Source organism: Dermochelys coriacea, chromosome 6 (assembly GCF_009764565.3).
Source record: "Dermochelys coriacea isolate rDerCor1 chromosome 6, rDerCor1.pri.v4, whole genome shotgun sequence".
Taxonomy (NCBI): Eukaryota; Metazoa; Chordata; order Testudines; family Dermochelyidae; genus Dermochelys; species Dermochelys coriacea.
The window spans coordinates 67,457,365-67,477,233 of NC_050073.1; the positions used below are offsets into that span (position 1 = coordinate 67,457,365).

A 19,869-nucleotide genomic window follows, 5' to 3' on the forward strand; every position below is an offset into this window, starting at 1 on the left:
GAAGATGATTAGAATGCAGGCTCAGAGCCAGGACACCTGGGTTCTATTTCTAACTCTGCCACTGTCTCATCGTGTTGCTTTAGGTAAGTCACTCCACCACTCTGTGTCTCTCTTTGCCCAGCTGTTTAAAAAAAATTGAGCTAATATTTGCCCCCCTCAGAGGGTTGTTGGGGATTTTCATTTACTTCAGCTTTGTAAACTTCTTTGGAATCTCCAGCTGAAACTAACTAAGCAAATGTCAGTTAAACACCTACAAAGTCAGCGGTTTGGTCTTTCTGGTGTTTAAACGCAAACTGTTTTGCTAAGTAATAGGTCCTGAGTGTGTTAAATCGGTAGTCCAAATTCACCCTGGATGTACACCAGGGTTTAATTTGATCCAATAAGTTTCTCTCCATTCCAAAAATTAATTGTAAAATTCCTTTGGGGGGGTGTGTGAAATGAGACTCAAGAAACAAAGGGAATCAGTGGGAGAGGCTGGACATAGTATAGGCTTCTCATGGTGCAGGTGAAGTCATTAACCCTCAACACCCAGCCTAACACTTTAAAAGCTTAGGACAGTAACACACACAACTGCTGAACTCAGTAGAAAAGTATCCTGGGGAATGGATGAATTAGTTATGGAAGAGGGCACAGAGGTAACTAGGTATGTAAATATATGGCTTTATTTTAAGCACATCTGTCTCCTAATTGAGGCCCTGATTCAGAACAGTACTTAAGTAAAAGACACTGGGACTTAAGCATATGCTTGAGTGCTTTCCTGAATTAGGGTTTAAATGTGCTCAACCAATACTCCAGCATGAGGCTAGGGAAAGGGATGCTGCTGGAAGTAGTGTGTTTGGATGACATTTTAAATAGAGCTCTTGATCACTTGCCGTCATGAACAATCTCATGACCCCATTTGCAAGAAGAGGGATATAAGCCTTGGCCACTTTCTAACTTTGTTCAGTACTACTTTGAAACATACAATCTGAAAAGAAACCAGAGGAAAGATGGCCCAGTGATTGAGGCACTAGCCTGGTACTCAGGAGAACAGGGTTCCATGTGATGTTCTGCCACAGCCGTATTACTGTGTGACCTTGGGCAAGTCGCCTAACCTCTCTGAGCCCCGGTTCCCCATCTGTAAAATGGGAATAGTAGCACTTCCCTACCTGCCAAAGAGCTGCCAAGGCCGCTCCCAGCAAGCATATGTTGTCTTCTTTGTGTATGTAACTGCCTATATATTTCTTTAAGTAGCATGTTGCTTGTTTTAGGGCTTTTCTGGGGTGTTCTGCTTTGGGGGGGGTGTTGTTGAATTTCCCGCTAGAGAGTGTGATTGACTCCCGGTTGCACAATATGCTAAAAAAATTCCTTTTGCTTTTGGGGTCCTTCTGGCTCACCTAAGATTAGATCAACAATATTTTGTCATGCTAACATTCCCTCTGCAATTACAACTACTGTAGTTATTTTCTGGTGCACTTTCTCAAGTTTTTGGGTTGTGTCACTGGTTAAGAATGGCTACTGCATTCTCCCTCAGAGGTGACTGCGTTTCTGTGCTGGGTGAGTGATCCCCTAAAATACTTTACAGATTGTTGATATTGGGATCACTCTGTTTGAAAGAGCATAAGCTTTCGTGAGCTACAGCTCACTTCACGAAAGCTTATGCTCTAATAAATTTGTTAGTCTCTAAGGTGCCACAAGTACTCCTTTTCTTTTTGCGAATACAGACTAACACGGCTGCTACTCTGAAATCTGTTTGAAAGGTGCTCTAGACCTTGCACTAACCTTCTTTGATTTCTGCAGGAGCTTCAACACACACGTTTCCGTTAACTTTGATAAGGCTGCGTGTCTATGATTGCACTGTCTCCTGGTGACCTCTCTCCAATATTAGCTCACAGCTGCAGAATGTAATAGAAATTTGAAATCCTCAGCTTCCAAACCCAGATCTTTAACAAACATTAATAAAAATCTAAGCAAGGATTCTTATTATGTGGCAGGCTGCCAAGTTCTAACATCATCTTGGCTTATGTAATTCTCTCCTTTTTTTTTTTTTTTTATTTTTTTTAAAGAGAGAGAGAATTGCATACTGGATTTTTATATTTAGTTTTCTGTTCAGATCCTGAATCTGTAAGGGAGTCCAAGTTCTCCGCACATTGGTAGCATGAGAGTCAGCTGTAAACCTCAGTGTGCTATATCTCAGGGGTACTGTTCATCACCAGAAAGCAACTCATTGGTATTACCATTTGACGCTACCTCCAAGTGCACTTAGTCATTGTCAGACATAGAACTGCTTGCCTAGGATAGAAACAGGGCCCATTGGGGGCTGTTTGTTTTGGGTCTTTTCATGTAATTCATGTAAAAGACGGATAAAGGTTATTTGGCTCTGTTCTAGATCCCAGCTTTGTTGCTCACAATACAAGAGGCAAGTGGCATATGAATAGGTTCATTTTTCTATTCTAGCTGAAGCAGCTTTCTCTAAATAATTCTTTCTTCTCTCTATAGCATCCACTTAAATTCCTTGCCTGCAATATTACTAATTTAATGTAGGGCAACACCTTACAGTAAATGCCCCATGAATCTGGCTTTTGCTGCTTAAAGGCAAATTGCATTGTAAAATATCAGCTATTCTAATTACAGCAGCTGATTGCAAAGGTAAATCACAAAATGTTTCTGTTAAAAAGTATCAAATATTTCAATAGATTGTTTAACAAACAAGCTACCACCTAGAGTCTGAGGATGGACAGCAAAACATGGGAAATGTGGCTCTGTTAGATTGCATGGAAAGGAGGGGATTTTCAAAACTGTTGTAAGAAATTCTAATATTGTTAAATTAATATTTCAATTAATCTATCGTATATAACTTTAAAAATACAGCCCCTATCTTACATCTTGGAACATTTCCTGATTCCCCAAGCTTTCAGATAGGAGCTACATTCTTTGTGTGCTACTCTGTACAGCGTCAGCTTTAGGCAAACTTGCATTTTGGTGCCCATGGGCTCCCCATCCTCCCTTCCGCTCAATGCCTGCACTGTGCCACCTTCACCCCTAATTCCTGCACCTCTCTCCTGTGCTCCTAACCCCTTCACTGTGCCCCCTTCACTCCTACCCCCTGCATCTCCCTCCTGCACCCACAAGGAGAAAATGACCCACCTGGATGCACAAAGCAGCTGGCATTGCTGCTCGCTCCCCCCGGACTGCTGCTCCTCTGCCCCATGCACCCCCTGGGCTGCATAAAGAGATGGCAGGAGAGCAGCAGTTGTTGATGCCTCAGCACAGCCCAGGTGGGGAAGTGACCTGAATGTAGGGAGCCCTGGTGATGTGTGTGTTGGGGCTGGAGGGGGGAGAGAAGAGACTGTTTGTGGGACAATATGTGTTGTGTTGAGGGGAATTTGTGTGTGCCTGAGTGTGAGTGTGCTGTCTCTTTAAGAGAGCACTTTGGGTCAGGAGCCTGAAGGCTTGTGTTCAGACACCAGCAGCAGCAGCTCTGGACATGGAGGCAGCAGCACACACACAGATTCCTCCTGTCCTGTCACCCCAGCTCAGCAGAAATTAGGTGCACAGGTGAGGGGGACGCCCCGACATCAGCCCCTGCCCTGCAGCAGACAGCAGGATGCTCCCAGTCCGGAGTGGCCGGGGTGGCTCCGGAGAGGAAGGAGGTGGGGGAGAGGAATAGCAGCGGCTGCACACATGGAGCAGGGGGGAGGAGGGGAACCCCTGCTCTGGAGGAGTCACCTGACTCCCACAGCTGGTCGTCCAACTGCCCCCTGCAGCTCGAGTCTCTCCCTCCTGGCCCCATCTCCAGCGGTGCCGCTTGCCTGCCTGCACCTCTGTTCATCCATCTGGCCCTCAGCAGGTCAGGTGGGAATCCAAACCCTGCATGCGGCACCCTCTTTAGCAGGCCGCCCTGGTTGGGGGCCTGGGCGGCCCATCCCAAAGGCCGACCCTGACTCTGTATCAGATTGTCTCTCAGTAAGAGGCCCCAATCTGCCCAATTTATAGATAATGAGAAGGTTACATGTATTTACAAAAACGTTTGCAAAATTCTTTGTTCAAGATCTCTTTATTCAGTCATTTATTAATTATCTAAGGTGTGAAATGAATTACTGTAGTTTCCTTTCGTTATTCTGGGATAATGCAATTTTCTAAGAATTTTTCAGTCTCAGGGCTGGTTTAAGCCAGCGTTTTTCAAAGTTCAGGTCATGACCCAGTACTGGATTGCGGCATGTAAGGCACTGGGTCACTCTGGTCAGCACCACTGACTGGGACTCTAAAATTCCTGTTGGCGGTGCTGTCCAATTAAGGCAGGCTAGTGCCTACTTGCTCCGACACCGTGCTACACCCTGGAAGCATCCAGCAGTGGATCCAGCTTCTAGGCAGGGGGACCATGGAGCTCCGTGTGCTTCCCTGCCCCGAGCATCGGTTCCGCACTCCCATTGGCTGATTCCAGGCCAATGAGAGCTGCGGGGGCGGTGTCTGCGGATGAGAGCTGCGGGGAGCCGCTTGCGTGCTTCTGCCTAGGAGCTGGACCTGCTGCTGGCAGGGCTGCTTCAGGTGCAGTGTGGTCCATGGTGCCAAGACAAGCGGGAAGCCTGCCTCTGCACCCTGGCTGCGCCGCTGACCAGGAGCCACCGGAGGTAAATCTGTGCCCCAACCCTGTGTCCCAATCCTCTGCCTGAGCCCCCCAAACTTGGAACCCCTTCCTGCACCTCAAACCCCTCATCCCCAGCCCTACCCGAGCACCTGCACCCCCAGCCCAGAGCCCTGACCCCCTCTTGCACCCCCAATCTCCTGCCCCAGCCCAGAGCTCCCTCCCACACCCAGAACCCCTCATTCCGGGCCACATCCAGAACCCCACACCCCAACCCTCTGCCACATCCCTGAGCCCCTCCCACACCCCAAACTCCTCATCCCCAGCTCCATTGGGTCATGGGCATCAACAATTTTCTTCAACTGAGTTTGAAAACCACTGGTTTAAACAACTGATTAGGGCCCTCTGACGTTTGGGAGTCTTGCCCAGACTTGCAATGAACTCGTTGCTATTAAGGGAATGATGCTGGATTAGAGGGAGGTCTCAAGTAGGATTCCACAGGGATCTGTTCTAGATCTGATGTTGTTTAACATCTTTATTAATGACCTGGATGTAGGTATAAAAAGCACTCTGATCAAGTCTGCAGATGAGACAAAGCTGGCGGGGGGGTTGCTAATATTTTGGAGGCTAGAGCTAAAATTCACAGGGATCTTGATAAATTGGAGAACGGGGCTATAGACAAAATGAAATTTAACAAAGACAAATATAAGGTGCTACACTTAGGGAAGAAAAAACAAATGCACAAATAGCGAATGGGGGAGAACTGATTTGGCAGTAGCACTACTGAGAAGGCTCTGGGAGTTGTGGTCTATCCCATCCCCACCATTAGCCAGCAATGCAATGCTCTTGCAAAAAAGCAAATACAATTGTAGGTTGCATTAACAGAGGCATAGCATGCAAGCCTTTATTTCTACCACTTTTCTATACTTACAAGGAAAATTATTTGTAACTCATGGCCAGAGAGGGTTAAACAGCTTGCAGGCTGAATGACCCAAAGCTGACCTTTAAAGACATGTTAGAAATGACAGGTTTCAGAGTAGGAGCCGTGTTAGTCTGTATTCGCAAAAAGAAAAGGAGTACTTGTGGCACCTTAGAGACTAACATATTTATTTGAGCATAAGCTTTTGTGAGCTACAGCTCACTTCATCAGATGCATTCAGTGGAAAACACAGCGGGAAGATTTATATACATAGAGAACATGAAACAATGGGTGTTACCATACAAACTGTAATGAGAGTGATCACTTAAGGTGAGCTATTAAGCAGGAGAGCACGGGGGGGGGGCGGGAACCTTTTGTAGTAGTCAGAGAACACTTCTATGTCTTTGGTCACTCGATTACAGACCTAAAAGTTGCAATTCTTCAACAAAAAAACTTCAAAAACAGACTCCAATGAGAGACTGCTGAATTTGAATTAATTTGTAAACTGGATATAATTAACTTAGGCTTGAATAAAGACTGGGAGTGGATGGGTCATTACACAAAGTAAAACTATTTCCCCATGTTTATTTCCCCCCCACACACTGTTCCTCAGACATTCTTGTCAACTGCTGCAAATGGCCCACCTTGATTATCACTACAAAAGGTTCTCTCCCCCCCCCTCCCCCCGCTCTCCTGCTTAATAGCTCACCTTAAGTGATCACTCTCATTACAATGTGTATGGTAACACCCATTGTTTCATGTTCTCTATGTATATAAATCTTCCTGCTGTGTTTTCCACTGAATGCATCTGATGAAGTGAGTTGTAGCTCACAAAAGCTTATGCTCAAATAAATTTGTTAGTCTCTAAGGTGCCACAAGTACTCCTTTTCTTTTTGCGAATACAGACTAACACGGCTGCTATTCTGAAACTATATAACTATTGATTCAGAGATCAAAAGGGCATATTAACATTTAGATGAATCTTGGGTAAAATAATGTCATTATGTCTCTTTGAAGTTTGTGATAGACTGCCTAATGGATAAATTGTTGAATGTTAATCTGTGTAACTAATTACTGGTGGTGTTTAGAAGACAGAAGGTTATGTCAGAAGCCTATTATTTACCCAGGACTGTGTGGTCAAGTGAATGCTAGAACACTGTATAAAAAGACCCTTGGGTCCTGATTCTGTCATCTCCAATTTGCCTAGGGTTTCATGCAGGGGAAGCCTAAGCTACAAGGTCTGAGATCCCAGTTCTAACTGGATCACCCTGAAATATAAACATTGGACTATAATCTATGGACTATTTCTGAAAGAACTCTTTACAGCTACAAAGCTCACCATCCCTGCTATGAATCTGAATCTTAAGAATTGAACTCATGTCAATATGTATATTGATCTTTTAACCATACTCTCTCTTGTGGCTTTTTTTTTTTTAAATAAATTTTAGTTTAGTTAGCAAGAATTGGCTTAGCGTGTATTTGGATAAGATCTGAAACATTCAATAACCTGGGAGGCAATGTGTCTGAACCTTTGGGATTGGTTAAAACTTTTTTTTTTTATATGATGAAATAAGATTTTTCAGAAATCATCATATTTGACTTGGGTACCTGGATGGAGGCCTGAGGCTGGATCACTTTAAGGGAACTGTGTTGTTTGGACTTCAGAGTAACCAGTAAGGTCATAAAGAGGCTGTTTTATGCTCGGTATAATTGGCTTGGTAAATTTTAAGTATTGAATTATCCACCTCCTTTACAGGGATTGTCTGCCCCATTCTTTGCAGTTCACCGTAATCAAGTGACCACAGCTGGCCCCCACTGGGACCCTGGTCACAGAGGGACATTTCAGCCACCTTTCTGTTAAACCAGACACACATTATCATATGATAATCTGGCTATGGCTATGCTAGAGAGCTGACGGTGGCGAAGCTGCATCGGTGCAGCTGCGCTGTTGCAAGTTCTCTAGGTAGCCACTCTAAACTGACGGAAGAGAGCTCTACCATTGACTTAATTACTCCAGCTCCCATGAATAGCGGTCAGCGGCGCCGACTTTCTAATGTGCTGCGGTGCTTGACCCCCAGGTCTGCCCCAGACCCTGCCCCCACGCCATCCCTTTCCCCAAAACCCCACCTTGGCTCTTCCCACATCTACCCCCTAGCCCTTGCTCCTCCCCCTCCCCCACGAGCACTTCCTGCATGCTGTGGAACAGCTGATCGTGGCGGGTGGGAGGTGCTGGGAGGGAGGGGGAGGAGTTGATCAGCAGGGCCGCCAGTGGGCTGGAGGCCCTGAATGTGTGTGTGGGGGGGGGCTGGCTGCCAGTGGGTGCTCAGCACCCACCATTTTTTTTATTTTTTTTTTTTTCCCCTCTTATGGGTGCTCTGGGACTGGAGCACCCATGGAGTCAGCACCTATGATAGTAGTAGCTATGTCAGCAGGAGAAGCTCTCCCGCTGACATAGCGCTGTCTATGCCAGCAGTTAAGTCAGCATAAGTATGTCGCTCCTGGGGGTGGCTAATTTACACCCCTAAGTGACATAATTTATGTCAACTTAAGCTGTAGTGTAGCCATAGCATCTGTCTCTGCTGCACAGGTTGAGACATTCCATCTGCTTTAGAACTGTTGCAGATGATGTTGGCTCAATCATTCAGGGAGCACATATAACAAGGCACGTTTCCAGCCACAACAGTTTAAACAGAGCTGACGCAAGTAACTTTCTTAGGCCAGAAGATCAGCAATGGATAAAAACTTCAGTAACAAGCAATCTGCAAGCACATTAACTTGGGAATAAATAGCCCCTACCACATTAAAGGGACAGTTAGTTCAAAATCATCCTACTTAATGAAAACTTGCTGTATATTAAAAATTACATTTCCTTTTAAATATTCTCCCTAATTGCTAAAGATGCCTTTAGTCTGGAACATTAGCTCTTCGGAGCCTAGCTTCTTTGATCCTGCTCCATGCAATGAAGTCATAAAGTTGTTTTTATGATGGAGCAATGATTTCCAGCCATACAAATTTTGATGTCACAAGGAAAGAATGAAAGACTTTACCCCATGGAGCTGGAAAAAGAAAATTATGAAATGGAAAACACTTGGGAGCTAAGTAGCTTGCTTTTCATATAGCACTTTACAAGCAACTAATTTATCTTCACAACACCCATGTGCATCAGGTGGTATTAGCCTCACGTGTACACATGAGTAAACTGAGCCACAGAGAGGATAAGTGACTTGCCTAAGGCCACAAAGCAAGTCAGTGGCAGAGATAGGAATAGAACTCCACTCCTGATGCCTAGTCTCATGGTCATTCCACTAGACCTGTCTCACCTTACTTTTCATTTCTGGGAGCATGAGTTCAAATCCCAGTTTAGGGGCTCCAGAGAAACAGGTTCAAATTCTGGCTTAGGTTACAAGTGAAAATGAGGTGTGTTTTTTTTTTTCTTCCCTCTGTCCCCCCCCCCCCATCTAGACTGTGGGGCATGTTTTTTCCGTGTCATCTGGAAGTTAGGAGGACAGTTTAACATAATTAGCAATGTCTCATTGAAAGATGCTGAGGACTAGCAGAATCGTGTGTATGGAAGTTTTTGAGGGCATGTCTGCTCTTAAACTCTCTCTTCAACAGGGGCTTGTCTACACTTGAAATGCTACAGTGGTGCAGCAACACCACTGTGGTACTTCAGTGTAGACACTACCTACGTAACACAAGGGGGTTCTCCCATCAGCGTAGGTAATCCACCTTCCCAAACGGCGATAGCTAGGTCAACAGAATCCTTCCATCAACCTAGCACTGTCTACACATTTCACATCCCAGAGAGATGTAACTATACCGATGTAGGGTCTCATTGTAGGCTATCCCTATCTTGTAGTTCATAACAATGGCAAACAAGCAAAATATGGGCGCCTCACTACTGAGAAAAATGCCAGTTTTCCTATTTCAAAAGGCAGTCTAGAAAATGACTCTCAAACATATAGACTGTGAGGTTAATGTTTAAACATTTGCAATGCAACTATTAATCATCATTAAACAATCTTTGTGCTTTTAATGGGCCATCTTTTTTCTTTTTCTTTTTTTTTAAACAGTATACCGTGCCCTGGATCAAGGAGGGACTTGTCTGGACATGCAAGCTGACCAGATACATGGTTTAGTAAACTGGTTGAGTGGGGGATGGTGTCACTGATCTCTCTCCAGGTACAGTGGCAGGAGCTGGTTCTGACAAGGGGATGTCAGAGCAAGGACTTGCTTTTTAGACATGCAAAAGCAGGGGTAGCCAACCTGTAGCTCTGGAGCCACACGCAGCTCTTCAGAGGTTAATATGCAGCTCCTTGCATAGGCACTGACTCCAGAGCTGGAGCTACAGGTGCCAACTTCCCAATGTGCTACAGGATGCTCACTGCTCAACCCCTGGCTCAGCCCCAGCCTCCACTCCACTCCTTCCCCCAAGGCCCTCGCCCCTTCCCCTGAGTCTGTCATGCCCTTGCTCCTCCTCCTTCCCCCTCCCAGCCTCTTGCAGACCACAAAACTGCTGATCGAGGTGGGCAGGAGGCACAGGAATGGAGGGCTAGGTGCCAATCGGTGGTGCTGCTGGCAGGTGGGAGACACTGGGGGGGGGGGAGCTGACAGGGGGCTGCTGACGTATTACTGTGGCTCTTTGGCAATGCACATTGGTAAATTCTAGCTCCTTCTCAGGCTCAGATTGGCCACCATTGTGCAAGATCTTTCTTTTCCTCTGTAACTAAGCTCAAAATGCCCATCTAGTTTAGCTGATGAGAAGTGTAAGTCTAGATACATTAAGCAGTTTCTCTTAATTATATTTAGAGCCTTGTGTGGATACAAAATTTGTATTCACATCCGATCTGTAATCTATAAACGTGGTCAACGGATAGCCGCATCTGCACAGACTTGCAGGGTTCTATATATTAAAATTTGGATCCACATCCATTCACGATCTGCAAACATGGTCCATGGATATAAAATGGATATCCACTGACTTGCAGGGCTCTAATTATCTGGTTTTAATAAATCTTGTGGTTTTCGTATGATTACTGTTGTTTGGATAATTTCACATAGACATCCCCAAAGAGAAAAGACCCCTATTACTTATAAAGAAAGGTGAGGAAGGGTAAGGGAATCTCTCTCCATCAAGGGGTACAGACAGAGGAGTTTGTTTCCAGCAAGTTATGTTATCAGACTATGACAGGTGTACACAAGGAAGAAGCCACACACATAAAATAGCGAGGACACAAGAAATATTGTTGATGTTTATCATGGATACAGGACTAGCTGCACCTCTTTCCCCTCTCTGGTCTCTCTGATTAGATCCCCCCCTCAAGTGTCAGGCCTCTTGCCTTTACCTCTCCTGGGTAAATCCATATTTATCCTCCCACTCTTAGACAGAGCCCTGGGCTACAGTATCCTGTGTACCAATCATGTTTATCCAGCAGGTTTGACTGAATTTGGAGAGCTGCAGTTCTTCCCTTGGGGATTCTGTGATCAGTGGTGTATACAGTGACCACATAGCCTTCTTAAAGCAAAGCATTGTTTGTTTTTAACAGTAGGAAAAATACTTAGAAAAAAAGGATTTTAAGACAATAGTCTATGAGCATATCTGTCTTATCTAAAGACTTACCATCCCCTGATGGTAAGCTAGGCAGGCCTAATTCATCAGATGTCCCAGCGTGTGCCTGTGTCTGACTTTTGGTTCTCCAAACAACTCCCTCCCCTCTCCCTCTCTCTTGAAGCAGAGTCCATTTTTAAAATGCTGGGGTCATTTTGATCTCTGGTGTGCATGAGCCTTTTCCTGTAATACCATTTTCTCTTAACAGCCCTCAAGTGTGTGTAGAGAAGAGGCTCATCTTGAGCCATTCTTTTCCCTTACAATCCCATATTAAACTAAACCAATATCGTCATACAGTACGCATCCCAATAACCAGGCCAACATATGGTATTTATAAATTATTACAGAGCGGCTCCAATTTCATCACAGTTTAATCTTTCAATTGCTGGTCACTGCTTCACATTTTACATAGGTAGGTAGTAACCAACAATTGTTATCCTCTGAGTGGTGTTCAGTTGCCAATTGAAATGAATGGGCAATCTCAGTTCATTTCTGGGGAGCAGTTGATTATTATTTTGTATTACATGTAGGAACTAAGTGTCCCAAATCAGGACTGGCATCCTCTTGTGCTACATATCCACATCACACAAAATCACTCGAAGCTTGGCAATGATTTAAACCCTTATACACAATCTTAGCAGAAAAATCAAGGATTGAATGGCAATAGAGGCCCCTCGTAGGACACAAGTTTACAATGCTACATGACAAGGGGGAAAAGACACCAATGTAGTTTGGATGTTCCTTCACAAAATTAGCATGTCATTGAGCGGGTAGGTCACAGTCCCTGTCTATATAGCTCTGGTGAGACAGGATCTGAAATACTCTGTGCATGTGACAGTATGCAGCATCATATTACCAGGAAGAAGTTTACAAACTGGAAGAAGCTTAGAAAAGAGCAACTGGGAACTGAAGGAATTGACATGTAGAAAGATTAAAAGGAGACATATATGTACATTTCCCACAAAACCATGCTCCTGCCTTGATATTTACCTCCTTCAAATATTTGTAGATTATGAGCTACATTTAGGCTAATTGCTTAACAGTGACTAAAGGGGTACATGATATTACAAATATTTGAAGAATGTAAATTCCAAGAAGGGAGAATTATTGTGTGTGAAACAAAGATGTATTTCAGGAAAAACTTCCTGATAATGAGAGAGTCTTCCAAGAGAATTGGTAGAGGCCTCAGTGCTTAGAACTTTTAAAACTAGACCGCACAGGACACTGTAGTGTATAGTAGGGGAGCAATTGTGCAGTGGCATGGAGATGGAGTGAATGATCCAATAGGTCTTTTCTATTTCTATCTTTTATGATTCAGTACCCTAACTGCCAAAATAAGACAGCTTTCCATTGGAGTAAGCAGTTAAAGGGAAAGAACAAAGGGGCTAAGGTAGCATCTACCACATTGACAGATTGTTCTTTCAAGATGACTGTTTTTATTGTATTCATAAAGGTTGATATCTGAAGCACAAGACAAACAACAGAGTTACAATCAAAGCTGTAGTGTGGTACTACTCAGATATCATCTTTAATATGCATGGGGATATGAATTCAAACTCATGCTGCCTTGAGCCTGTTATTGCTTTACTGATAACAACAAGACTACATATAATAATTGGAGTTTGAGGAAATGGAGTGCCCCCTTTCCATTCAATGTTAGGTTTTTATCAGAACAAATGAGTTTCAGCTGCCTTCACCGAAAGCTTCTATGTCACCAATGCAATCTGAAAGGCTAACAGCAGATTCCCAGCACAAGATAGAGCCTCAAAAAGCATCTTTTCTTTGCCTGATATCACCTAAATACAGTGCAAAGCCAAAAATTGTTTTAAGGAAGAAGGGTTGAATTTAAATGAAGAATAAGTTTAGTGCCTGAATGTTCCAAACTTGTATCAGAGGAGGCTTTGAAATCCTCTGGTACTGTTCTCTGGCTTTCTGACATAACCAATCAGCAATCCAAATTTTACCTTGGTGAACACTTCAAAATGAAATGATGTAAGGGTGTTCCTGCTTGGAGAAAAACTGAGTGTCCCTCCACTGCTTTTTTTTTTTTTTTTTTTGTCAGCTGTCTCTATAACAGAGAGGGTTAGACACTTAGTTGTGAAGCCACACAGGGCCCTGTGTTCTGGGGGCTCCAAGCTTTGGACCTCATCCTTGAGATTACAAAACAGTTGAGTTAGCAGACCTGAAATTCCCCTGGGCTCTAGGGCCCAGATTCTCAAAGGCAGTTAGGGAAATCAATAGCAGCGAGGAACCTAAATACCTCTGGGCCCCATCTTTGTGAGTGTAACCAGCTACCGGGACAGAGACCCAACCAAAAGGGTTCAGGGGAAGGTGGCTAGAGGCACCCAGGCACCCCAAACCACTGCACTATGTCCCCATCCGCTGATCAGAACCTCTCTCCCCTATAAGTCCTCCTGACACCCGCACTTCTTTTTTTTTTTCTTACAAGTGCCCCGACTACTGAAGCCCGCCCACCTAATGACAAGTGCGCCCTAGATGAAGGTACCCGGTACAGCCAGCTCCCGCACATGCCGGGTTAGTGAGTCAGCCGGACGCTGCGCTCAGCACAGCACTAGCAAAGCCTAGGGCAGGGGCTTGCAAAGAGCTGGCCGTGGGCACGCGGGAGGAGCGCGTGGGACGGGGGGGCAGAGAGGCTGGCCCAGGGAAGAGCAAACCCAGCTGCAGCAGCGGGCTGGGAAATGAGCCCACAGAGCAGCCCAGCAAGCCTCGGAGCTTCCATTCAATCCCCACACCTCCACTCGCCCTCCCCAGCCCCATCGCCATATACACACCCACCTCCTGCCCCACGCTCATTGGATCCCCGGGTCACGTGCCCTTAGCCCACGGGCAGAGACACGTGATGTGGTCTCCACCGGCGCTTTTCGCCTAGTAAGGGGGAGCTGATGACGTCATCCCACCGCCGACACTGTGGGCCGTGCTGAGGGCAGCAAGGGGCAGCGGCTGCCTCTCCATACGTCATCTCCATGCACCGGCAGCCGGGTGGCTCCTGGGCAGGGTGAGAGGCGCGTGCGGCGGGCTAGCGGCGGGACGGTGGCCGCGCGGGGAGCGCAGGGCTTCGCGGTGTGAGTAGCCCCGAGTGCCCTGTTGTGGAGCCTGGGGCGTGTGTGTCACCGCGCAGCGCCGGCCGCCGGCTCCGCTCTCCCGGGCTGCTGCGGGTAACCCCATGCTCCCTGCGGCGACAGTCGCTGGCCGGCAGCGTCGTCCCAGCCCTCCCGCCCTAGCCTGGCGCGAGCCGGGTATAACCGCCCGGGCTGCGGGATGATAAACGGCCGGCCCCGCCCCCGGCTCCCCCCCCCCAGGCCGGGCCCTAGCTGCGCCCTCGGCCGGTAGGGCGGTGCGTGCCTGGGTGACAGGCGGGCCCCAGAGCGGCCGTGTCTGCGCAAGGCTGGTGCGGGGCGGGGTGAGCGGGGTGCCGCCGGGCTGCGAAGAGCACGCCCAGCCCGCCCCCCTCGGCAGGCTTACACACCCGTGACTCGGGGGCTGCTCGCTCGGTTGCAGAGGTCAGGGCTGGCTCGAGAGGTTTCGGGCTGGAGCGCTGCTCCCCCGCTGCGGGAGGCCGGCGTGAAGGGGGCTCGCCTCCCTGCCGTCCGAGGTGCTGCGGTGGGGAGAGGTGGTGACTGGCCTTCATGTGACTTGTATCCTGTCTGCTTCTTTCAGGCACATCATGTCCAAACTGAGGGTGCCCCGTGTGGGGCTTGGGATACTGCTGGGTGCGGCTGCTGGGATCGGGTTCTTGTATGTGTTCTACAAACAGAGGTGGAAAAGGCCCTGGTGGGGAGGCAGCTCCAGGCACACTCTGGTTCAGCTCATGCAGAACTCTGTGGGGCCCCATGAAAATGCAGAGACTCTGGGGCTCCATAACCAGGGTACAGTAATTATTTCTGTTTCTACTTCTGTGTTATCTGCAAAATTGGTTGCTGACTGGCAAGGGTGGATTTGTCCTTCATGCCTGAACTTTGGTTCAGTGCTACTACTACTGCTTTTTCTGTTTGTAGTCAAAAGTGGTTAGTATATAGTTGTGATATTACCATTGTAGGAGGTAAACTGTCCCCCTACTCACCCTAAAGATGATACATAAGACACTTCAGTAAATCATCTTAAAATAACTGACCTAAATTAAAAATAATCCACTTGTTACTCAAAAAACTAAATGCACACTATCATCAACTTAATACAATTAATAACATCTGACTGGCTGCTAATAACCTGTTAGTCAAAGAATTTTAAATATCCAAGATGAGCAACCTTCTTCCAGACAGTTGGTAAGTGCTGAACAAAACCCAATTCATCTCAGAAGAATTGAACAGAATAAAATATTATTAAACATTTTTAAGAACACAAATCATAAACAAGCAGGATGCTAAACATCACTGTTCAAACATTTTGCATTGTGTAACATCACATTCTCCAGTCTTTGGCCCTAATTTTAGAGGGAGCTCTGTGTGGTGGATCTCCCACCCATTCAAGTCAGGGAGGCACATGCAGCCAGTTGCAGGGTCTTGCCCTGAATGATTACCATAATTTAGTTTTCACCATTTATGATGTTTCATTTCTTTTAGGATGCTATTAAGCTTGGATACTAAATAGTAACTTTTGCTTTCTTATTTAGTCAGTTTCCATTCACTTTCACTTTTGCAGATATACTGGCACAAGGCTATTCTGCAGATTTGCAAATCTGTAGTAGGGAAACACCTCAAGTGACACAGACTTTAAGGTCAGAAGGAACCATCATGATCATCTAGTCTGACCTCCTGCATATTGCATGCCACAAAATTTTACCCACCTCCTACTGTGATAGACCCTTAACCTCTGGCTGAGTTACTGAAGTCCTCAAATCATGGTTTAAAGACTTCAAGTTAGAGAATCCACCATTTACACTAATTTAAACTGCAAGTGACCTGTGCCCCATGCTGCAGAGGAAGGTGAAAAAATCCTAGGGTGGCTTCCAGTCTGACCAGGGGGAAAATTCCTTCCTAACCCCCAAATACAGTGATCACTTAGACCCTCAGCATGTGGGCAAGACCCTCCAGCCAGACACCTGGAAAAGATGTAGTCAACTTACCAAAGTGACTTTTTTTCATGTAAAAAGTCATTTGCTACATGTGTTATAAATAATACGGAGGACTAAAGAGAGATGGTTTTTTCTCTGTTTTTTCTGATTTGTTTCCTTTGCATACAGTCAGTGTAATTGTTTTCTCCTATATCATTTGGGGTAGATCCTGCAACTGGCTCCATCTGGATTTACTCTGGTGTTCATGCAGAGCCACATCAACTTTAATAGGGCTTACTTTACAGGAGCTAGACCAGTGGTTCTCAACCAAGGGGCGGCGAGCACTTTCAGGGAGGGGCTGAAACCCTGACCCTCGGCACTCCCCTGCTGTGGGGCTGAAACCCTGTGCCCACCCGCAATGGGGCTGAAACCTTGAGCACTGGTTCTCCCCTCCCACTGCAGTGCCAGAGTGGGACAGTTCTGGGGGCAGCTCCATCTCCACCCCTTCCTCCTCTCCCTAGCTCTGAAGCTGGAGTCAGGCAGTGCGGCATTCACTGGGGCATGTCATGGAGCAGGCAGCCACTAAATTCCCCCATCTGCTGTGGGTGCCTGGGGTTGCGGCTGCTCTTCAGCTCACGCAGTCGGTAAGAGCTGCCTAGGCAGAGGGACCCCCCCTCCGTGGCCGGCAGAGCCCTTGGGGAGCAGTGACCATAGGGGAGCCCTTCTGGCACACAGCCCCTAGCTACCCCTTCCCTACGTCCTGAGCTACCTCCCTTCTCGCACACAGCTCCTGGCTACCCTCTCCTTGCACTCTCAGCAGTTATCAAACTTTTTGAGCAAAAACTCCACCGCACACAACCCAGACAGGCTAGGTGGCCTGCTGAGATGAGTCAGGGGGTGGAGGTAGCATTGCCTTGCTGGACTCTGCTGTGCGGAACTGGCCCAGGCCCTGCTGGCCTCTGCCTCCCCAAAATAGAAATACCAAATACATCTATGCATAAGTGCCTGCCCAGAGCCCCGAGTCCCCCATCTCTCCCCAGCTGGGCCCTGGAGTTTTTATATCATGTTGAGCAGGGCCTTGGGGGGGGGGAAGGTTGAGAACCCCTGAGCTAGACCATAGTAAGTTTCTAAACGTTTTGTTTGTGTGTGTGTGTGGGTGTGTGTGTGGGTGTGTGTGTGAGAGAGAGTTTTTTATAAGCAAATGGGGGACAAAATATTTTATTTAAAGAGAACCAGGACCTCAGTGTGCTAGGTGCTGTACAAACACAACATAAAAAGACCTCTGCCCCAAAGAGCTTACATCTAACTGATGTTAATTTTCTTTATACTATTTTACTTCTCTTAAAACACTTGTTTAAAAGTTGTGATGTGGACAAGGGCATGGAACTGAATAATTAGATTACAGTAACTAGATTCAGCTGTGTTCAGCTGCATAAAACTAAGGACATAATGGCCATGCTGGGACAGGCTACGGTCTATCTAGCCCAATATCCTGTCTTCCAATAGTAGCCAATGCCAGATGCTTCAGAGGGAAGGAACGGAACAGGTCATTTATCAAATGATCCATCTCCTTTTGTCCACTCCCAGCTTCTAGCAGTTACAGGCTTAGGGAGATCCAGGGCATGGGGTTGCATCCCTTACCATCTTGGTTAATAACCATTGATGGATGTATTCTTCATGAATTTATCTAATTCTTTTCTGAACTCAATTATAGTTTTGGCCTTCGCAACATCCCCTGGCAACAAGTTCCACAGTTTGACTGTGTTTTGTTTGAAGCAGTACTTCCTTTGGTTTGTTTCAAGTTGTAACTGTGTTGTATGGAACAAGTGCACTGAACCACTTTTCTAAGTGGCTTTTTCCCAAGGTCATTCTCTATTAACAGTATTCGAAAACGCATTATTTCTCTGCAAAGAAATTTCTTTCAGGTTCTTTATTTTCCCTCTTTTTGTTAAAGAAAAGCGAGGCAAAAACTAACTTTGCTGTGCCATTTACAGGCTAATACAAGTTCTATTATGTGGAGAGTTGTTTTTTGTGGTGTATTTTTAGGGTTTGTTTGAAGTAAAATGTAAAGGGACACTTACAATTTTCTTAAAACTAAGACCAATTAAAATTGTAGAAATATTTTTTTTACAAACATTAAAAAAATAAATCCAGTTAAAACATCGTGAAAAATTGATATCCCCTTGCCTGTCCATGACCAAACTTTTTACAGCTAGGAATTTGAAAATATAACTAACTTGATTGATAGTAATTGTCCAAGCTGAAAAATGGAACAAGTTAAACAATGATTCTAAATTGGTTGAAACAAATTGGAGTTTTAAATGTTTCACTTTCAATAAATCATGGTGGTGTTAGTAACATAGATAAAGAAACTTGCTTACACCAGAGGATTTTTTTTTTTTTCAGTTGTATCCCTCTGAATATATTGAAGGAAGTATAGTGATTTCAATGTAGAAAATAAAGGCTAGTTGGAGGACAGAATCTTGTAATTCAGGATATGCAGTACATCAGTTTAACTAGTTTTACGGCATGAGCAGCAAGCTTTCACTCAGTTTGGGTTTTAATTTTTGTATTGTACAATATGTTGCTATTACATTTTAAAAAGGGACAGTCAGCTATTATGCCCAACATTTAATTTAATTTTTTTTGGGGGGGGGGGCTTGGTGACTTGTTACCAGGGTGCTGGGTGTGCTTTGGAAAATTTTTTTTTGCATATTTGCAATAAAAACGTTTTCACTGAAATCATAAGAAATTTGATTTTTTTACTTAGCATTCTTCTGCAGTGTTGTGTACCATCCCAGCAATGTAAAATTTTGTGAACCAGAAAGTGAAACCTAGAAGTCTAACCTCATTTGTTCTTTGTCGTTAATGTCCAAATCGACAGCATAAGTAATGAGAAGCAAAATACTTATCATTTTTTAGTTTTAATAATCTGAAGAGTTGACAGACTAATTTATTTAAAAGATTCCTTCCTTCGAAGTCCTTAAGTTATTTTTCTTACTATAGTCATACTTGATTTAAGGTGTGATTATTTGTGTCTTATAAAAATAAATTTCTGGCCTTATGGTAAGTAATAGAGAAACAAGTTTAAAAACAAGACCGTTTGTAGAGAGCTTTGATAATAGGTAGATCAGTGGTCATACCAGCAGTACATGTTGATCATGTTGCAGCTGGAGCAAAGTACAGCATCTTAACAGATAAACTAAAATGTCATAAATATTTAGGGCACAGCAACCACATGTTTGAATTCGCTCATCTGATATTAGAAGTCCATGCCACTTTCTGCAACAGTAGAGATTTTTCCTCATGTCCTTGGCCAGAATTAGTTTGCATACCTCTGTTCCTCTGTCGTACATTATTTTATGAACTAGTTGATCTCCTGGCTGATATTCTGCATTCCCGAGTTGGTTGCATTTCAGAAGTAAAGTGAAGTATGGCTGTTTAAGACTATTTTAGAGCCATATAGATAGTATTCAGAGTAGCAGCCGTGTTAGTCTGTATTCGCAAAAAGAAAAGGAGTACTTGTGGCACCTTAGAGACTAACAAATTTATTAGAGCATAAGCTTTCGTGAGCTACAGCTCACTTCATCGGATGAAGTGAGCTGTAGCTCACGAAAGCTTATGCTCTAATAAATTTGTTAGTCTCTAAGGTGCCACAAGTACTCCTTTTCTTTATATAGATAGTAGAATTTCATGTGCTTCATTATGTTTAACTACATAGTCGTAAGAACAGCCATACTAGGTCAGACCAAAGATCCATCTAGCCC

At 45.1% G+C, this 19,869-nt stretch overlaps 1 protein-coding gene across 1 annotated transcript in view; it reads left to right on the forward strand.

Moving 5' to 3' along the window:
- Positions 1–13,973: 13,973 nt before the first annotated feature.
- The window catches only part of RMDN3 (regulator of microtubule dynamics 3), a 59,260-nt gene continuing 53,364 nt past the window's right edge, over positions 13,974–19,869 (forward strand). Inside the window, 2 exon segments of the mRNA XM_038405584.2 lie at positions 13,974–14,107; positions 14,770–14,978. Of these exon segments, the coding sequence (XP_038261512.1) occupies positions 14,076–14,107; positions 14,770–14,978 (241 nt within the window). The 5' untranslated portion in view covers positions 13,974–14,075.